The sequence below is a fragment of the Patagioenas fasciata genome, chromosome 3, assembly GCF_037038585.1.
Source record: "Patagioenas fasciata isolate bPatFas1 chromosome 3, bPatFas1.hap1, whole genome shotgun sequence".
NCBI classification, from domain to species: domain Eukaryota; kingdom Metazoa; phylum Chordata; class Aves; order Columbiformes; family Columbidae; genus Patagioenas; species Patagioenas fasciata.
This window is the reverse complement of record NC_092522.1, coordinates 74,711,934-74,730,857: the sequence shown is the minus strand read 5'-3', so window position 1 is coordinate 74,730,857 and position 18,924 is coordinate 74,711,934. Positions and strand designations below refer to the sequence as shown.

The following is an 18,924-nucleotide window of genomic DNA, read 5'->3' as shown; positions in this document are numbered from 1 at the left end:
CCCTCGCCCGAACCTGGGTACTGCTGCCACACGTTCCAGGTGCAAAAAAATCAAATTGCCGGCACCCCGGAGTCGGGGCCAACACGCTCCCCGCAGAGAAACAAGTCCTGCCGCGAAACGAGAGAATTAGGGTATTTCCGTGCAGCACGAGCTGGGGAGGAGCGGGGTGGGGGAAGAGGGGAAGGGTGAAATCCGTGTGCACGCCAGGAATAAATAAATAAATAAGCACACGCAGAACTAAACGAGCGCCTCGGGCCGGAGCGGAAGGCTGCGCAGCCCGTGTGCCCGGCTGCGAGCCGCGGCGGCGGGGCCGTGAGCGCCAGGCGGGCTCCCCGCCGCCCCGGGCCCGGCCGTGCGGTGCCGCTCTGGCGTGAGGGGCCGGCGGGGCCGGGGGAGGAGGAGGACCGGGGAGAGGTAAGGAAGGAGGGCGGAGAGAGGGGAGGCGGGAGGTGGAGCGGGAGGGGGGAGTCATTTTCTTCCTGAGTTGAAAAACGCGCCCCCCTCGCTCTGTCCCCCGGGGCTGCGGTGGAGAAACTTTCTGGCTGCCGAGCGGCGGGTCCGCGCCGAGCCGAGCCAGGCAGGGGCCGCCGGCGGTGAGTGCCCGTGCGGTGCGGGGCAACGCTCCGCTCCGCTCCGACCCCACCCCTCCATCCATCCTGTCCTGCCCGCTGCAGGCCCCGGGGCGGCCGGCGGCGGGGAGGGCCCCGGGAGCGCCCCTCCGCCAGCGCGGGGCTGGGGGCGGTGTTTACCGGCGGATTTGGGCAGGGGGAGGTTGGACCCAGCGCTCCCAACACCGCCAGATGCGTCTCCATCCTCAGGGCGCGCTGCCTGCGGCCAGCGGAGCGAGCGGGCACCAGGTGCCGGCGGGCGCCCCGCGGCAGCGCCCGCCGGGAGCCGGGGAGCGGGGGCCTGGTCCAGCCGGTGCGGGAGCGGGGCGGGGTGGTGGCCCGGGGCGTCCCGCGGGGAGCAGCCTCCAGGCACGGGCCTTTCCGGGCTGTCCCCGGCGGAGCAGACGGCGGGTCGCTGCGGCGCGGGGCTGCGGGGCTGGACCGCCTGGACACCCGCACCCTTCCGGAGGTGCGGGGCAGCTCGCAGGATGGGTCCCCGTGTTCCCGGGGAGGTGCGAGCGGGGAGACATCCCGGTTAAAGCTGCACCTCTGGGCGCCGTGTCTAACAGCTTTCTGCTCCTCCGTAGCACCGTTGACGCCAGAGCCTCCGAGCCTTTTGCTAATGAGTTAAGCCTCCCAAACATGCGAGTGTGAAAGGTAAGCGGTAGCATCCTTGTCTTGCACCTGGGGAAGCTGAGAGACAGGAAAAGAGCGATTTGCCCGATGCAACTTCCTGCCACTGTTTTTGGTTTTGTTTTTTTGTTTGTTTTTATTTTTGGTTGGAAAAGCTGTAAGTGCCCTGGGACCACAATTATTAACTCTCAAAGTTCAATCTCCTCTGCCCCAGGATGACAAGTTGCAATGCCTTTACCTATTGTATGAAAGTGGTGCATCATCACTTGGTGCATCTCATGCCAACTCTTGACATTGTTTGGTATGAATGAAGGTAGACATTCCCTTTTGAAACAATATAAAGCTGTGACATTTTCCTGCCTTTTCAAGCTGGAGTAGCTTTTTTGGACATAAGCAATGGCAATACAAGAAATAGATACAATTGTGAATGAAATACAGGAAATATTGCTCAACTAGGCAGAGATTTTTTGGTCACCCTAAGAAGATCAATTGCAATTTAAATGACACTTAAGTTTTAATATAATCTAAACAAAGAAAATCTGAGCTACATATTGCCACATTATGTTTATCATGCCAACAATGATTATAACTCAAAAGGAACAATTCAGCTGAAGGGCAGCAGTGGAAATCAATAATTCAGATGCTGTTTATTACTCTGAAAGACTCTTGCTGGGTAGCCTCGGGTAAGTCACTCCACCTCTCCATGGCTCTGTTTCCTTCCTCATAAGACAGATAAATGTGCTTGCTTGCTTCACAGGGGCGATGAGAGGTTTAATTAATTAATTTGTTTCATAACTACTTGGAGATCCTTGGGTGCATTTTTCTACAGAAGCGCTAAATATTATTTCAGCTATGCGTTCTTTTACTGTGTGTCATTTCTTGTGTGTTTCTTAAGTGACCTAAATGAGCTAAGGTTTTAGTAGAAGTCAACAAAGTAGCAATGCTCCACTGGAACATTCTTGACTCTCCATAGACTTCACCAGGATGTGAAACCAAAAATATACTAATCACAGCATATTTTCCTGAGACAGAACTACTGTTACTTTACCAAAATCCCATTTTCTTTTCTTGTTATTAAAAATAAGAGCCTGTTGTTGTTTTGTTTGAAGCATTGTGATAGTTTGCATAATTTTGAATTGCCATGAAAAAAACCTGAGGGCTGTTATTTAATACAAGAGCGGGAGCTGAGGACAGTTTAAAAACCTATCTGTATCCTCTACTGTGGAGACTCATCTCACAAAACACTTGGTGCTGTTTTGCCACTGCATATGCATATACAATCTCTTCTAAAACCTATTCTTTAGCCATAGAGAATATGGATTGCAAAGGAAGAAATATATGAGCTGAACAAATTGATTGCCTATGGTAAAAGGGAATAGACTTTGGTTGCCCAAGTGAGCTGAGTTTTTGTTATAGTTTATATTAGTTGTTTTAACTAGTTATTTAGTAAATGTCTGCAACACAATGGAGAGGAATTTAATTACCTGTCTAAATGTTAGATGTGATTTTCCTAGGTTGCATACAGTTACAAGTAAAAATGAGTAGCGGAAAGCCAGTTTCAGAGTGACATCTTGGTTTTGGTACTTTCTAAAGGCTCATCTCAGACACCACACACATGAAGTCTCTGTGTACCATTTGTTTCCCTTAAGTAAAATAACAGCAAGCATGTATGGTTTTGAAGAAAAGTGGTGGTAGAAGGCCATTCCCATCATCAGGCAGCTTTTGGGTTGTGAATGATCATAGTGAGCTTATTTGCTAGTGGAGAAACGGTCACATCCTTCAGTACCTGACAGTCTGAGCAGTGAGAACTAGGGTTAAATGAGGTTGTAAACGGGTCTGTGAAACTGAAGTGTCCCTTCTCTCAGAAGTGATTCCATTTAGCTAAAACTGAGTCACATTCCTAGGCTTGTGTGTGGAAACTTGCACATCTGGCACCCACAACATACTCTAGCAATGAGCGGAAAGAAATTTGGTTACTACTGCTATTGTTCTTGGACATTTTGCAAGAAATAAAGGTCGTTTTCCCTGGGTTTTGTTGTTGTAGTTGGCTTTTTTGTTTGTTGTTTTTTTTTCTTTCTTTCTTTTTTTTTTTTCTGAAGGGATTAAAAACATAAAGAACAATTTTCCGTAACCATTGTTTCCTGGTAATCCAAGTATCCAAGTATCTGAACAGTGAAAGAGAATATGACTTTTTCTTAGCAAGTTGTGTTTCATTGGTAAATATGATATCTCAGCAGCAAGTTTGTCCTGGCTGTTTATTCCTTATTTGCAAACTTCATTCACCTGAGGTAGATAAAACAGTTTAGTTACAATAATGTACTCCCCCAAAGTTCTTAAACCTTGGTGCCGGTTGTTGTTCAAGACTGTAGCCATGTATTTATTATTAACAGACTCAATATTTGGCAGAGAGCCCTTCCTTTGAGCTACTTTTCTGTTTACACGGGTAAGCGTTGTACTGATGTCTGTTAGCCCAGCTAAGCCTAGCAGGGATGTGGTGAGGTGTGACAGAGCTGCATTAGCCTAAACCTCAAACCCTTGTGTGCTATACTTTGGCTGGACCTACTTATCTGGTTAGGATGGGAACAGAGCAGAGGAGGGAATTAAAGCCTGCTAGGAAAATGGAAATTTAGCTGAATCATTTAGCTCTCTCATTAAAACTTTATCAGTAGAAGTTTAGCAGAAGCGAAGTGTTTGTAACAGAGAGCTGACTGGAGGGGTCTGGTCATCTTGGGAATTACATTCAGGACAGAGCACTGGAAATAGTTTCTCGCATCAGGTGCTGGCATCAGGTGCTGGCATCACGCTCTCATCTGATCTTGGGACATAGTCAGGTGTGAAAGCTCAGGCACAATACAGCCATTATGTACGCAGACTGAAATTACCTTTGTTTGGTGTTTCTTTCTGGTTTTCCCCTTGCCCAGATTCACAGAGTATACAGTAGAAATAGGCAACAGCATTATCTAGAGCAGGTTTGCAGGGACCTCAGTCACTGGACTCAGGCAGATACTGTATCTCAGAACTAGACAAACATAATTTTAACGTAAGATTTCCTTTACCACAGTTGTCCTGGTATATGTTCTTGTTCGGTTTTTGTTTGTTTGTTTGTTTGTTTTTAATCGGAAATAGTAAAAATGCTGAACATTTGATATAAACCTGGTACGCTTTCTTAAGTCTCCTAATCAAATGGCTGCCCAGAGTTCTTAAAGTATTTTAAAGCGTTGTTTCAAAGCATTTATGTTGATGTCATGTCATTTTAAAGCCTTTTAATCAGATCCTTCTAATTGTGATGCATCACATTTTTTGCCAAAACAAAGGTTTCAGTTCTGCTGCGAGGGCCGTGCCTGCACAACTCAAGGTCAAAAATGAGATTATACAATTCTAAATTTCATAATTTACTATAATTTAATGGTTATGTTGATGCCTACTCTGCATTTGAGGCTTCTGTCCATGAAAATGTAATTGTCACTTTCTATCAAGGGTATTCTGGGCAGCAGTGAAGACAGTAGTAATAACCCCAAAGGAACTATGGGACAATACATTTTATTGTCTGTCCAAGTTTGTACCTTGAAAAAAAAATCATCTGCATCTGGGTACATATGTATTATATCTGTAGATATATAAACTATATGCCACATCTACATATATATATGTAAAATATAATAAAGAGATAACAGATGAAAGCAGCAGAGGTATCAACAGAATTGCACCAATAATAATGAACAGCATATTTATCTGCAGTGATATGTGACTGCTGGGTAGAGTGGTGCAGTTTAGGTCTGCAAACACAGAGGCATTTATCCTGTAGCAAATGAAATAGTAGTTCTATGCGAATACACATTTGAGGTCTGTGTACACACAGCTTAAGATGATACATAGATAATATAAAAGTAACTGTTGATTTAATTTGCCTAGATTGAAGTATTTTTAAAATAATACATTGGCTTTGCTGGTGCTCTTACATGCAGTCACAGTACTTTAACATAAATAATAAGTAAAATTTGAAAACAGTTTTGCGTGCAAAACTGAGTCATAAACAGGATATGGAAGCATAGTCAAAATGAGTTCGATCCCGTAGCAACTGAAGGATGTGATGTGTTTTAGAATTCCCATCTATTAATATGATGTCCTGTGGAAGTGCTTCACAAATAAAAATATCTCTTTGATCTCTTCAGCTACTGAAGTCTGTAGATCGTTATAGATCCAGAGAGTGAGAATTAGTTTTGTAAAACTCTGGCTGGAATATTTCATTCCTTTCCAATATCTTAGAGGTAACTGAATGAAGGACAGTTAAAACAAAAAGCAGGAAAGGTTAAAGCTGTTAATTATCCATAGCAGAGGTGAACAATAAGCCAGAGGACTTATGGCATTTACAAGTACTTGGAAGAGTTCAAGACTAACAAAGAAGTATAAGTTGGGAAAGAGGATAGAAATTAAAGTCAGAAATTGGAACACTAGTTTCAGTATCAGAAGTCTGATGCTATAATCAGCCTCCTTAAAAGTGAGGGAAGCTCCCTGGCATGCAGCAGTCTGCGCAGGCCAGATTAAGCACCGGGAGGAATTTTGTTTTGACAGCAGTAAAATTGGCTTTCCCCTTTTGCATGTATGATTAATTTCCTCTGCCCTTTATCTGTGTTTCCTGGGCATTGCAATCACTCTCTGAAGGTTTTCCAGCTCTTCCTCTGCGCTGCGGTTGTGCCCCCCGATCTGTGCAGAGATCAGGCTCTCACTGACCTCGGATAATCTCTTTCTTTGCTCACTCCCTCTTGTGAGACGTGGTTGCACATTTGGGTTCGAGGCTGCTGTCAGAGGAGACCCTAGGCCTGGTTTCTGATGCCCCACACCTAGGGGTTCACACTTTTACAGACCCCCTGAGTGGGTCCATGAGCGTGGGGCCAGGAAAATTACACTACTTCTTGGCAGCTGCTGAGTGAATACCGTGTCACCACCCAAATTGTTACAGGCACTTTCATTCTGTGTTTCTGCAGTGTCCATGATAATTGTAGTCCAGGGCCCTAAAAGCGTCCTGTGTGCTGTAATATAAGAGATGGATGGGTGATTTGCAGGTTTAACTTCTGGGCCATTATGGAACAGACAAATGTAGTTAATATATCCTTTTGGCCTATACAAAAATTCTCAAACTGTCTTCCATTAGTGTTAGCATTTATGAAAACATTTCTGAAAAGAAAAACCTACATTTTAAATTATTGAAATGGCCTTTTAAAAGTACTTCAGCTCAGGATAAAATAAAAAATGCTGATGATTTAAAGGAAATCTTTCTGCGTTAGCTTATAGTTTTACACTTTTGATGGTAAAAGTGACTGAGCTTTCATTCACTGAATGTGGATGCCTTAGCAGGCATGTCTGTACTGGTTGGGAATGATTGCCTTCAGGATTCTGCATATCAAGATGACTTTCTTACTCATTCTATGCTGTGAAGTATGGAATCAAAGATCCCGGTAAGGGTTAGGGATAGTAAGGTTAGTGCAATGAAAAAATTATTGCGAAAGCATTTATACGGTAGGATAAACTATAAAACAGAAGAAAATTCCAAATTCACAGGTTATGGTTTGGGCATGCAAACAGTTTAAATCTTTTTTTTGCTTGAGGCAGAGAAAAGGTTATGCATTCAGTGTGCAGGTGTATATACCCTGTTAATTTATACATAAAGAGGTAAAATAGACAAATAAGCTTTCAAATTAAAGGAATAAGCAGATGAAGCTTCTGTCACAGATACCTTACACATCCTGCTGTAAACTTACAAAAATACTTTGCAGTTGCTGTCCTCTCTGTAGCATGGTGGAGAATGCGTGCAACCCTCCATTCCCCCAGAATGATGGTCTCGCACTGCTGGGTACTCTCTAAATAGATCCATTGAATTTTGTGTATAGATCAAAGGACAGACACGAGTTAAAATCTTGACTGCTGACATGATGTCATATGCTGATAATTCTTATATGAACTGGTTGTTTCTGGTTGCCTTTACGATTCTCATAACACAGCTGTTATTCAGACATATAAGGTGATCCAAAGCTTCTTTTAAGGTGGTTCAGATCGCTTGAGAACAAGTGCGATACTAACACCTGGATACTTGAGCTATGCTTTAGCTATATTTTATTTTATTGTAGATTTAATTCTGAATTATATGCAAGATTTCAGTATTTAAGCTTTTAAATACCTTTGACATTATATAATTGTGATGTGGCATATTTCTTGTAGTTAAAAAATCAGAGAAAGAAATGAAGTCATGTCCCTTGGTGGTTAGGGTCAAAATAGTTATTTTTCAAGTTATGAGCAGTGACTTTTATACCTTTCCAGCATTTTTACTGGGGAGACAGATGGTCATTGGTGTTTTATCTGACTGACAAAAAGGGGGGTGGGAGAACGACTCCCGACTGCTGTTGCCTGGGGACATGAGAATTTCCTGCACTGGTGGCAAGCCCTGCAGCTTTGTGAGGGACTCAGCAGTGCTGCTGGTTGATGTGGCAACTATACAGCTTGAGGCTTTGGTTAGTAGATTTATTATCATTGTTACAGTACAAAAATAAGTTTATACTTTTCTTGGTCCTGCTCCATCTACTGCCTAATTTTGCTATATCAGATATGTTTCTGTGAGTCTGCAGGAACCAAATGGCAATATATGGGAATTAATCTCTATCGACTCTTTCACCTCTCAGTTTTTATGGACTCAGCCTGAATTATTTAGTACTTAGATGTCATGGGATTCAGTTAGAGGACTTAACTGCTCTCCAATTTTTAAATATGTTTGCAAAATATTTAGATCAATGCTACAACTGACACTGTTGGACAAAGTAACTCTCCAGTTGATAATGACATGGTTTTAAAACACCACTATTTCCAACTGATAAATTCGGTTTTATAGATTCTACTTCTTTATCAGCAACAAAGTCATCTGCAGTGTGTGTGAAAAGATTTGCTAATGATTTGAGTTGCTTTCTATAGAAGTTTGTTTTTCTCCACTGTGATCCAGCCTAGTACTCCTTGTGGCAAGCAGCCACTTTTTGGCAGCTGTCAACATCGTTGGTACAAAAAGATGCAAACCCATCTGCATTGAATGGAACAAGATGCTGTGCACATCTTATTGCAACCTTACCTATTAGTTTCATGGTATAGGTATGGCAGCAGCTGTTGCTAGTGGTTGAACATTTCTTGTTAAGATATCTATGACTCTCTTAGCTGTTCCTAACATTGGGTGCTAAAATGTCTCATTTTATTTTTAGTGCTAGTACTTTTGAATAGCTTAACAAGGTGATATTATCATGTAACTTAAGTTGTGGCAAAAGTAGAATGACACTGTTGTTCAACATGAAATTCAGAACTGACTGAGCATTACAATTAAATTTTTTTTTTTCTAAAAGCTTGGTTTCACTTTGAATAATTTATCAAGAAATGATGCAAATATTTATGAAAGTTAAGTCCTTGCTGATTCAGAGGTCACTGTCTAAGATAAAGATTTGCAGGCTGAACCTGAAGGTTTGTTTTCTGTCAGTATGGTGGAACAGATTTTCCATTAAATATTTGCACATAATTCTTACCGTAACACTTGTGGAGGTAATTCAGGTAGCAATAGTGAGAACTGTAGCCTTTGTGAAAAACAGGAACAGCCCAAAAGAAGACAAAAAGTTGTAAAATCTGTGGAAATAAGTCTTTAAATGGTAATTTTGAGATTTAAAGTAGTTAAAACCTATGTTTTGTTTGGTTTGGTTTGGTTTGGTTTTTTGTTTTGTTTTTCCTTACAAGCATAGAGATTTCATACTTGAGCAGAGTTTCAGTACTCCTCTTAACTTCACTGGAGACAGCTCGGTATTTTGCAGGGAGGTTCACAGGAAAGCCAGCCTATCTGCAGCAGAGATGCCAGGAGTTTTCCTGCTGCATGTCCTGAGCAATCCAGAAGGAGAAGATAGCATGGGAGTGGGAAGCCCAGCTCTCACCAAGAGTGTAACTCCATCCACCTTCTTCTGGCCGGAGAGTCTTGTTCCTGTTTGAGCATTAGCTTTGCCCAGGGTACACAGTGACGTACAGGAGAATACGAGTGTCCTAGCAAAAAGCATCCACAAACCATAGCGGCTCTTCAGAACTGATAGTGCAGAAAGTCACAATTCTCTACATGTTTTTATTTTGGTAATGAGCCACAAGAAGGTCAGATTGTTTCAAGAATAGCTGTGCCAGCTAAGGGTCCTAACGGTGCTGTCCTTCCTCATCCCCCACCACTGCCCCTCTCCCACTCCTCTGCTGTCACCGCTGGACCACCCTTTCTGTGCACAAGAGCCTGGAGTACACAGGACCTCTTTTTTCATTTAAATTGTATATTAAACCAAGTTTATTTGGTCAACTTGTTTGTATATATCCATATTCAGTTTAGTTTGTGGCATCAGTTTCACATTTCTTTTTTCCTGCAGCTGAACATCTAGTCATTAATGCAGATGGGGAGAACTGAAATAGTTAAGATTTAGTCTGATTTTTTTCTAGAATAAATTATGTCCTTTGCTGTTTGTTTCTGCTGGCAATGGAGTGGAAATGATGACAAATGCTCTTTCAATCTAGGACTAAGTGAGAGCCTTCTCGAAGCTCATAGCATTTTCTTCAATGGGAAAGCATCCTTCAGCCTCCTTTCAATTTTAATACTTTATCAGGTTGTGTTTTCCAAGCTGAATAAACCCACCCCCCATATTCAGAAAAGGTTGAGCTTTTCTTGGAAGATGTGGCTGGTAGTGATGTAGTGTAATATGAGAGTAAGGAATTCTTTTAACTTTAAAAAATTATTTTGTGCATGTGATTTTAAGCGATCAGAAAGCCTAACCTCCTATTCTTCTGAGCCCTGCACGTGAAGCAAACTTGTGGCAGATTCACTTACAACTGGTGAGTTGGAGCTAATATGGCTAGTTATCTACACGTCTGGCTTCACCTGAGCTCTGCAGATAATCAGGGTTTGTATGTGTGTTTTTGAACAGTACTATAAGTTTCTTTAGCTTTCAGTATGCAAGTGAGTTACCTAAGGAAACTTCAAAGTATAACGTTCAACACAGCTAAATATGCATTCTGTGTCAGTGTTTCTGGCTTGTGGGATGTGGTTTTTGTTGGTTTGTTTTCTGCACAGGTATATCTATACCATTATAATGAATTTTGAATAGTCCCTAAGTGATACTATTTTGGTCACATTCATCTGCTGAAGGTACTTTCCTTCTTTGGCAACCACCTGCTAATTTTTGAAGTGGTTTTTTATATATCTTATCAATCAGTGTAGTTTCTAAGCAGCTACTGAACTGAGAAAGGATGATCATGTCCATTAGCCCTTTGGAGTTACCTGGTTGAGTCAGTAAGGCATTGCAGTGTGCTCAGGTCTTGTCCTAGGCAGCGAAGTGTTTGATGGGGGGTATGGTTGGAGGCAGTTCTGCCATTTGAAATCCTTATGGGGGTGGTTTGTTGTGGCTCTATACAGAACCATGCAGTTTGTATTTTGTCACTACCTGAGTGATAGTTTTTATTGCAGATCTACATGTTTGTTCTATATGGAGTTTTGTGAACATTTCATTATTACTTTTGCTGGTCCTGCTTTTAAGGACATCACAGATGAGCAAATGTGCAATATCTGTCTCCTCACTCTGTAGGACAGTTGGAGCCATAGTCATGCCCTAGAATCATCACAGAAACATAGAATGGTTTGGGTTGGAAGGGACTTTCAAAGGTCATCTAGTCTAACCCCCTGCAATGAGCAGAGACATCTTCAACTAGATCAGGTTGCTTGGAGCCCCATCCAGCCAGGCCTTGAACGTCTCCAGGGATGGGGCATCTACCAGCTCTCTGGGTAACCTGGTCCAGTGTTTCACCACCCTCATTGTAAAGAAAATTCTTCCTCATGTCTAGCCTGAATCTCCCCTCCTTTAGTTTAAAACCATTATCTCTTGTCCTGTTGTGACAGGCCCTTCTAAAAAGTCTGTCCCCATCTTTCTTATCAGCCCCTTTTAAGTACTGCAAAGCCACAGTAAGGTCTTTCTGGAGCCTTCTCTTCTCGAGGCTAAGCAACCCCAACTCTCTCAGCCTGTCCTGGGACCTTCCTGGGGGATTCTTTCCATGTGGTTGTGGCTGGTGTCTCCACAGAGGTTTGCGTGGGAAGGAAGGAGGCCTCTTTTGCTGCCTCCTCCCATCCACCTGTCACACCAGCCTGGGTCCTGAGAAGTTGTGGGACAGGGCTCGCTGACCTTATTGAGTCATGGCTGCCAATGGTTATTGTCTTCATGCATAGGAAAGGTGTCAAGAATAAAAAAGAACGATTTTTGTAGCCCTGCTTTTGTCAATCCATATTGACTTTCTTCCAGATCTTGACTCTGAATATGCTCCCTATGAATTTACTGTAGATCAAGTTTCCAGTTATGCTGTTGTTATTCTAAACAATGTGGTATGGTGGTTGCTTCTCATGCCCAAGCTGAAAAAAGGGTTTACTTTATTAAATACACACATGCATAAGAGGGTAAAATGAGGGGTGCTATTAAATTCTTAAAATACAGCATATGAATTTTAGACAACACTGAAGTTGTTTGATGCTGGTGAAATGTTGGGAAATGTGTGTCCAGGTTTACAAAGTGGGAGTTCTGGGCAGCCTTCCTGTATGTTCTTTAATCTCTGGTCAGAAAGACCCAAATTTAGAGAACTCTTACAACCATCCCTAAACTTATGTATGTGCTTAATCCTTACTGCTTGCTGGGATTTTTTTCTGATTGCATAAGCCAGGAAACTTCTTCCAGTGTATGATGATCACAGGAAAAGTTGCAGGCATCTTTTGCCTTTTGTTTTGTTTTGTTTTCCAGATTTATTTTTTTTTTAAGTTCTTTCCTCTTTCCTTTGTTCTAAAGAATCATAAGGGCTTTAAAAGCAGTTCTTCTCAACAGTTAAAAAAAAAGACATTTCAAACATGATGTACCAGTTTGGCTGGTTTTGCCTCCTTCCTTTCAAAATGTACTGTTGTATAGTTTGCTTATTTGTAGATGAGAATATGCGTAGACACGAGTATGTTCCGATAAACTGTGGTACATGTTTCTTTGTATGTGTGTATGTGGTGAGAGAATATGTAGATATAGTAAAAATATAACTAAATAAACCACCCTGTGATCTCCGTAACGTGTCCTGTAATTATTGGTTTACATCCAAAAAAGGGCAAAAACTTACCTGGAAAATACATTAAAATACTATGAAAATGTCATATTTCATTACACTCTCTTAAAGTAATTATGCTGTGCACTGTGATACATGAATGTAGGCAGTTACAGGGTGCAATATTCTTTTTACCCTAGGCAGGAATGCACAAGAAAAGATACACATCTTGGCCAAATTTGCTTGCTCCCAAATTAATTTTAGAAGCTGAACACAAGCACCGTGGGTGTATACGCAGTAGTTGCTGAAGGACCTGGTCTATCAGGGTTACCTCATTGTCTATGCACATATTAATTACATTGTTGAATCAGGATCTGAGTCTCTAAATAAGGTTTTAGCAGCCTAAGTTTCTGTTAGAAAGTTTTGGCATCTGTAGGTAGGGAGCTTTGGAGAAAAAAAAAGGTTGCTTTGTACTTCAGCTTCTTGTAAGTTTTATGTCTGAATCCTGTGGAACAGGTTTTCCATGGAAGAAACATTTCATATTTGTTTTTAGGTTTTCTTTCCTTCTATTTCTCCTTTTAATAATTGAAAACTACTGTTCATTATTTACATAAAACTGTCTCTCTTGGGTCTGCTTTCTGTAACCTTTCCCCTTAGAAGAATTCTAGGAATTTGCTGGCTTTCCTCAGGGGAATCCCGGCCATGTTTTATCTGGGACTCCAGGCTAGATAGTTGGTAATTCGCAAGAAGTAACTTACTATTTTAAATACTTGCATTTAACCTCTGCATAGATTTGACATTTGAGCATATTTGGGGAAGTCATGTATGTAGGAAAATATGCGCTTTGATTTAACATTCAGCCTTCTTGGTAGCTGTCACTAAATCTCCACATGCAAAATGGAGAGCACCTTAAAATAATAATAATAATAATAGTAAAAATAGTGATGCAAAAATCCTAAATGCCCTAAAGGCAAGGTATTTCAGCTGTTTTTCTAAAGCTCTGCCGCTTTGTCTTTCTCTTTTTTTCTTTGACCTTTTTTTTTAATTTTTTTTTCTTTCTTTTTTTTTTTTTTTTTTTTTTGGGGAAATGAGGACGTGTCAGAACCAGAGGCCTCGAGCACAGTATAAAATGACCCCAGCACAAACCTCCAGCATTCCTCATCCTTCCCTCTCCAGCTGCTAACATCAGCCAAGGCAGCACGCAGGCTTGGCTGCCGCCAGCACAAGCTCCCTGGCTCTCCCCCTTCCTCCTCCTCTCCCACCCTTCTCTGCTTGCCAGTACAGTCAGCAGTGCTGCATGTTAGGCACTGTTAGACTTATTTGAAATCTAGAGTAGAAGATCTGTCAGTGTGTTCCTTTTACTCATATTGGCTGCTAGAGGGAAAGATGTGGGAGGGAGGAGCTTTCTTTAAACCGTGTAGGTTTTTCTTTAGAATGTATTGCTCAATAGATGTTTTCTCTGAAGTACTCATATAGAAAAGATTTGAAAGCCATCTGGACAATACGTGGTGTTTTGTTAAGTCTAGATGGAATTGTATTTCCTAATGTATTTCTGAATTACAGTGTCTCACAGATGCATTTTCTAACTCTCTCTTTCACGCCCATCTGCCATAGGATATTTCAAAGATGGTTCGGCTGACATTGAAACTTGGAGATCTGATGCCACAATGAGGACTCACACACGGGGAGCCCCAAGTGTGTTTTTCATACACGTGATTTGCTTCACCTTTGTCTACGACGCCAGGGGAGACCTGGACGCGATGGTGCCTTTTGTCAATGCCAACTACGACAGCTACCCCATGCTCTACTTTTCCAAAGGGGACATGGAGGTTCTGCGTCGCCAGGCCACCACCACACACCAGCACATTGCAGCTCGTCTGATCGAGGCCGTGCAAACAATGCTGTCGAATCCTCTGGAGTACCTTCCTCCCTGGGACCCCAAGGAGTTCAGTGCTCGGTGGAATGAAATTTATGGCAACAACCTCGGGGCCCTGGCAATGTTCTGTGTGCTCTACCCTGAAAACATCGAGGCCATCAGCATGGCCAAGGATTACATGGAGAGGATGGCGGCTCAGCCTAGTTGGTAGATTTTTGTCCTTTCTTTTTTTTTAAGTTGTTCTTACTGTATAAACTGCTTGCAGTTGGAGAAGTGAGTGGATGAGTAAATTACCTAAATTATTTCAGTTGTGCTAACATTCACTGTAACAGTGACTAACCTGCTGAATGTATTTACCCTCATCTGGACCAGCAGTGGTGCCACACAGTTTTTCACCTTCACTGAATATACCATGTTGCAAATTAATACTGAAAGAAGGTGCATGACCCTTTGTGTACCATCCTAACTGCTCTACTGCCAATCAGAAGCCAGGTTTCACATCTGATTCTTGGAAAGAAGCATTGAAAGTGTTACTTTTTTATTTCCCTTTTTCCAGATTTGTACTTTTAGTTTGGGTAATTCTTCCTTAGGAAGACTTCAGGAAAGGGGAACCTATGAAAAAGGTATAACTAGATGTAGATAAAAATGAGACTGAGTTTCTGCAGTCTGCTCTAACATCTATCTGAGCTTCCATTCAGAGCTGCAGCTCTGCTTTGCTGTACATTTCTCGGGCCTCTCCGTAAGACATACTAGGACATGACAAGTGTAGTTGTTCATCTGATTACTGGAACTGCCTGAATAACTAGCATGTTGATGACCACGTCCCAGATTAACTTCACCTGGATGTGAGTTGTCGTCCACAGGTTACTCTGTCCTCACTGTGCCACACTCTTTCGATGGGGCAGAAGTCAATGTTTTCACTGTACCAGTGAGTCTGGCAATTGGGATCCCAAGGTCTCTCTCCTTACCTTCCTTTTTCATACCCACTAGCAAGTTACCTCCCTTTTTTTTTCCTCAGACAGACACATTTCCATACCCACCTGCAGCAGTTGCCTCTCCATGCACCTTGCAGACTGTGCCCCGGGGTTGCTGCCTCTGTGAAGAGGTCAAAGGATGGAAATGTGGCCTTTGCCAGAACAATGGCTTCTGCCCAGGGCAGCGAACTGGAGTTGCGATGGAGCACCACTCCCCTCTGTGGCAGCTGCTCCATGATGACAGCAGCTCAGCAGGAGTCTGAGACAGGTTTTTCTAGTTAGTACAGGAGGATGCATTAGGTGTTCAAGAAGTATTCATTGCTCAAACTATAATTCTCTACCTTTTTTGGGTTGAGACCAACTAGTGGCATCCTGTAAATGGCATCCATCCATGCACAGTAATTGGAATTATGCTGGATTCGAGCTCACATAAGTTGGCATTCATATTCTCCTGATGGGTATGATTTAAAAGGCATCAGAGTGTTGTGGTTGCCCTGTACCGAGTGTTAAAGTGGTAAAAGTGCCACAGAAATACAGGAACTAGAAAAAAAGAAGTGGTAGGAGAGAGGAAGGATACACTGAGCTTAAGTTGCATGCATGTCACAGAAGAGACAACACATGGGAGTTGTGAAGAAAAGTACTGGCACAAGAAGATGGTGATAATTTCCAAAACCTTCCACTGAAGTATAGCAATGCAAAGCTTCAGTCTTACTTACCTCCAGAGGCAGTCTGTGTTTCTCCTGGCACACTGGCAGAGGGGCATAGCTGTACAGAGATGAATCCAAGAACGTATAACCATCTTTAACAGGACCTATGGACTGCTCCAAAGTCAACATCTTCCTCCCTATTTCCGTTCATATTCTTTCTTAACTTGCTTTGAGCAGTGTAAACACATAGCTACATGGCGATCTGATTTAATGGAATAAGAAAAAGGAGGAAGTAATATTTAGAGTAGCGGAACTTGTGTCTCATTTTGTCAGTTTCCTACGTCTCACTCACTGTCTCAACAACCTCGTTTGAGTTCCTTCTGTCCAGTGATTCCTGCCCTACTTTTACTGTGGTTCCTCTGTCCCTTACCGTAATGCGCTCTTTTGTCCCAGCTGACCAGATACCAATCAGAACTGAGCAGATACCTTCTTTCCCCTTGCCTTAGATAATATTTACCTTCCCAAAACTACTGTTTTTCTTAAGGAAGCATCTTGCATTACCTTGATGAAAGAGAAGCCATGCTTTCCATGTCTTTCCCTTCTGATGTAGACATGTTGGTCAGCAAACAATCAAGGTTTAATCAAGGTTCTCTGCTTGTTCTCTGGATGCAGTGTACCTAGGAGGGGAGGTACAGAAGGAAAAAACCAGAGGTGATAGAGCTGGGGTAACCTGCCCTTTGTATAAGCTTCAACTGTCTGTCTCTTCAGATGCTGTGACAGAAACATGGACCTGATTTCCATTTTTGTTTCCCCTGAGAACTTATGGCTGAATGCTGTCAACATGGAGTTCACACTATAGCTCCATGATCGATGTCAGTAATATGAATCCCTCTCCCTTGTCCAACTGTGGTTTTCAGGAAAAGTGTAAGAACATAACATCTCTGAGGCACGTACTGCTCTTCCTGGCTTTGCTCAAATAGGTCAGCAGGTTCAAAAGCCGAAGGAGTGAACAGACAGATTGCATAGATCTGCTTTTTCTAAGAAATTCAACTAAAAAGTACTAGAAAAACATGTTACACTTAGGATAAGACTTGGAGAACAAACATGGCAAATAGGGGAGTTGTGGCCTGAGCACTACTAGCGGGCAATTTAGATGTTATGGCATCTAAAGCACTGCTTAAGACTGTACATTAACTGTTCTGGCAAAATCATAGTAACAGAAATATATTAAAAAAAAGTTATTTAGCCTATTTAGGCATGTTTAGTTTACCTTGGACTTTGGAGAAAAGATCATTCTGGATGATAAATCACAAATGTTATCTTTATTAAATAATTTGAGGGTACACATGTTCTGATCAGGAGGGTGGAAAGAAGGAGCAGTTGTCATGTTGCCCAAATTAGGAACCCTGAATATTAGGACACTCATCTGCCAAAACACCTTCTGGAAAGAGGGCTTGTCCAGAGAAGTATCAGTAAGAAAAGTAAGACGGAGAAACTTTTCTGTCCCTAGACTTCCTCTATAATGTAGGTGCCTATACTGCCATGTAAATTGCCTGAAAAAAAAATCATTTTGTCACTGAGGGATTCATCAGCTTGTGTTGGAAAGTTAAATCTGGCAGTCATATAGGTTCCTTATCATCAGCTTCATTCTTTCAACAGTCTAATCTGGATTTCTGTTGATGTGCTGGCATGACATTGACTCTAAAATAATTCTAGAATAAAAACAAACAAACACACAAACAGTTGGATGTGTTTCCTCTAATTTTTGCAGATATATTAAACAAAATCTAAGCCTTTCCAGAAAACAAAAGTATATTTTTGTAGTGTGTGGAGTAGTTGCATATAATAAGTAGTTTAACATGTCACTGCTTATTTGTCCTAGCATGTCAGAAAATTAAGGAGCCTGACATTTTAAATTTCATCTTTACATTTATGAGAATCCTTGATAGTCCAACTATGGTTCAAAATCTCAGGATACAATTATGAGGGAAGTCTACCGATAACTGATAGGTGTATGGAAGGGGCATGTAATTAAGCACTTTTGTCTTTTCTCATCCATTATAGTGGACATTTTATATCACATAATAAAGTACACCCTTAATTGCATTCCCATTCATGTAGCCTAACAGAGCTTGAGCTGTTTGTCATAACAACCGCTGCTGATAGGCATGCTGCTCCTAACAGAGCATCCGTAATTGCTACATCCTGGAGTAGGTTTACATTTTAAAATAAACAAAGGGGCAATGGCTAATAGCTAACTATAACAATCACTCAAAATCATATGGGAATATGGGAACAGACGATGTTTTGGAGACTAGCAAGAGCAGGGAAACCTACTGCATTAATATTTCAGTAAAAATAGAGGAACTTTAGTGGTTTTGCCTTTAAAAAAAAAAAGGTGGTGTTAAATAAATGACTTGGTTTTCCTGGGATTTGATATCTAGATGCTGTCTAAAATCTTAGGGAAAGTTTGTCCTTATATTTAAGTCATTGTTATCTTATTTTACAGAGAGCAGGGGATATAGATGAGTTTTCTGGCACGTTATCTCTGGCTGGCCCCTAGAGCACTCCCCACCAGAAGTGCATTTTTGGCCGAGGGGATCTGTACTCGTGATTCTTTCCATATGCTGCCTCAGCCTGTTCCTGCACCAAGCAGAGTGATGTAATTGGAGTCACACATTGTGCAGAAATAAGAGTCCAGTCAAATTCTGTATTTTGGACACAGCAGTGAAAAGCTCTCTTTACTCATCTCACCTTATAAACAAATGCCTTAGAAGTTCACAAATTCTGCAAGCTTCTTACAACGGGAGAGGTTTCCTGGTTTGCAAATGCCAAACACGGGTTTTCTGTACCTTTTTTTTGCCACATAGTTGACACGTGTTTTAAAGACAAGTATGTTAGCAATGTGCAGTAAGGTGTGGGATTTGACAGTGAGTCTGGCTCCCTGGGCTTCATAGGGGGGATAATTACTGTTGAGCATATGCAAACATTCCAAGGAAGTAGCAGTGAGTAAGAAGAGGCTGACAGGAGGCTTCAGCATAAGAGATCTGTGACCCTTCTGCTATTTCTTATTAATTAGC

At 41.8% G+C, this 18,924-nt stretch overlaps 1 protein-coding gene across 5 annotated transcripts in view; it reads left to right on the top strand.

Annotated features, from left to right (window-relative positions):
- The first annotated feature begins 349 nt into the window (after window positions 1-349).
- The window catches only part of DSE (dermatan sulfate epimerase), a 34,436-nt gene continuing 15,861 nt past the window's right edge, over window positions 350-18,924 (top strand). The window contains exons 1-3 of one of the 5 annotated variants that reach the window (XM_071806615.1): window positions 350-414; window positions 1,196-1,265; window positions 13,962-14,430. In XM_071806615.1, coding sequence (XP_071662716.1) covers window positions 14,015-14,430 — 416 coding nt within the window. In that variant the 5' untranslated portion in view covers window positions 350-414; window positions 1,196-1,265; window positions 13,962-14,014. Of the gene's footprint in view, window positions 415-470; window positions 594-752; window positions 858-1,195; window positions 1,266-13,740; window positions 13,763-13,961; window positions 14,431-18,924 lie in introns of those variants that run through there. The other 4 variants (XM_065834685.2, XM_071806614.1, XM_071806616.1 and 1 more) reach the window with 4 other exon arrangements.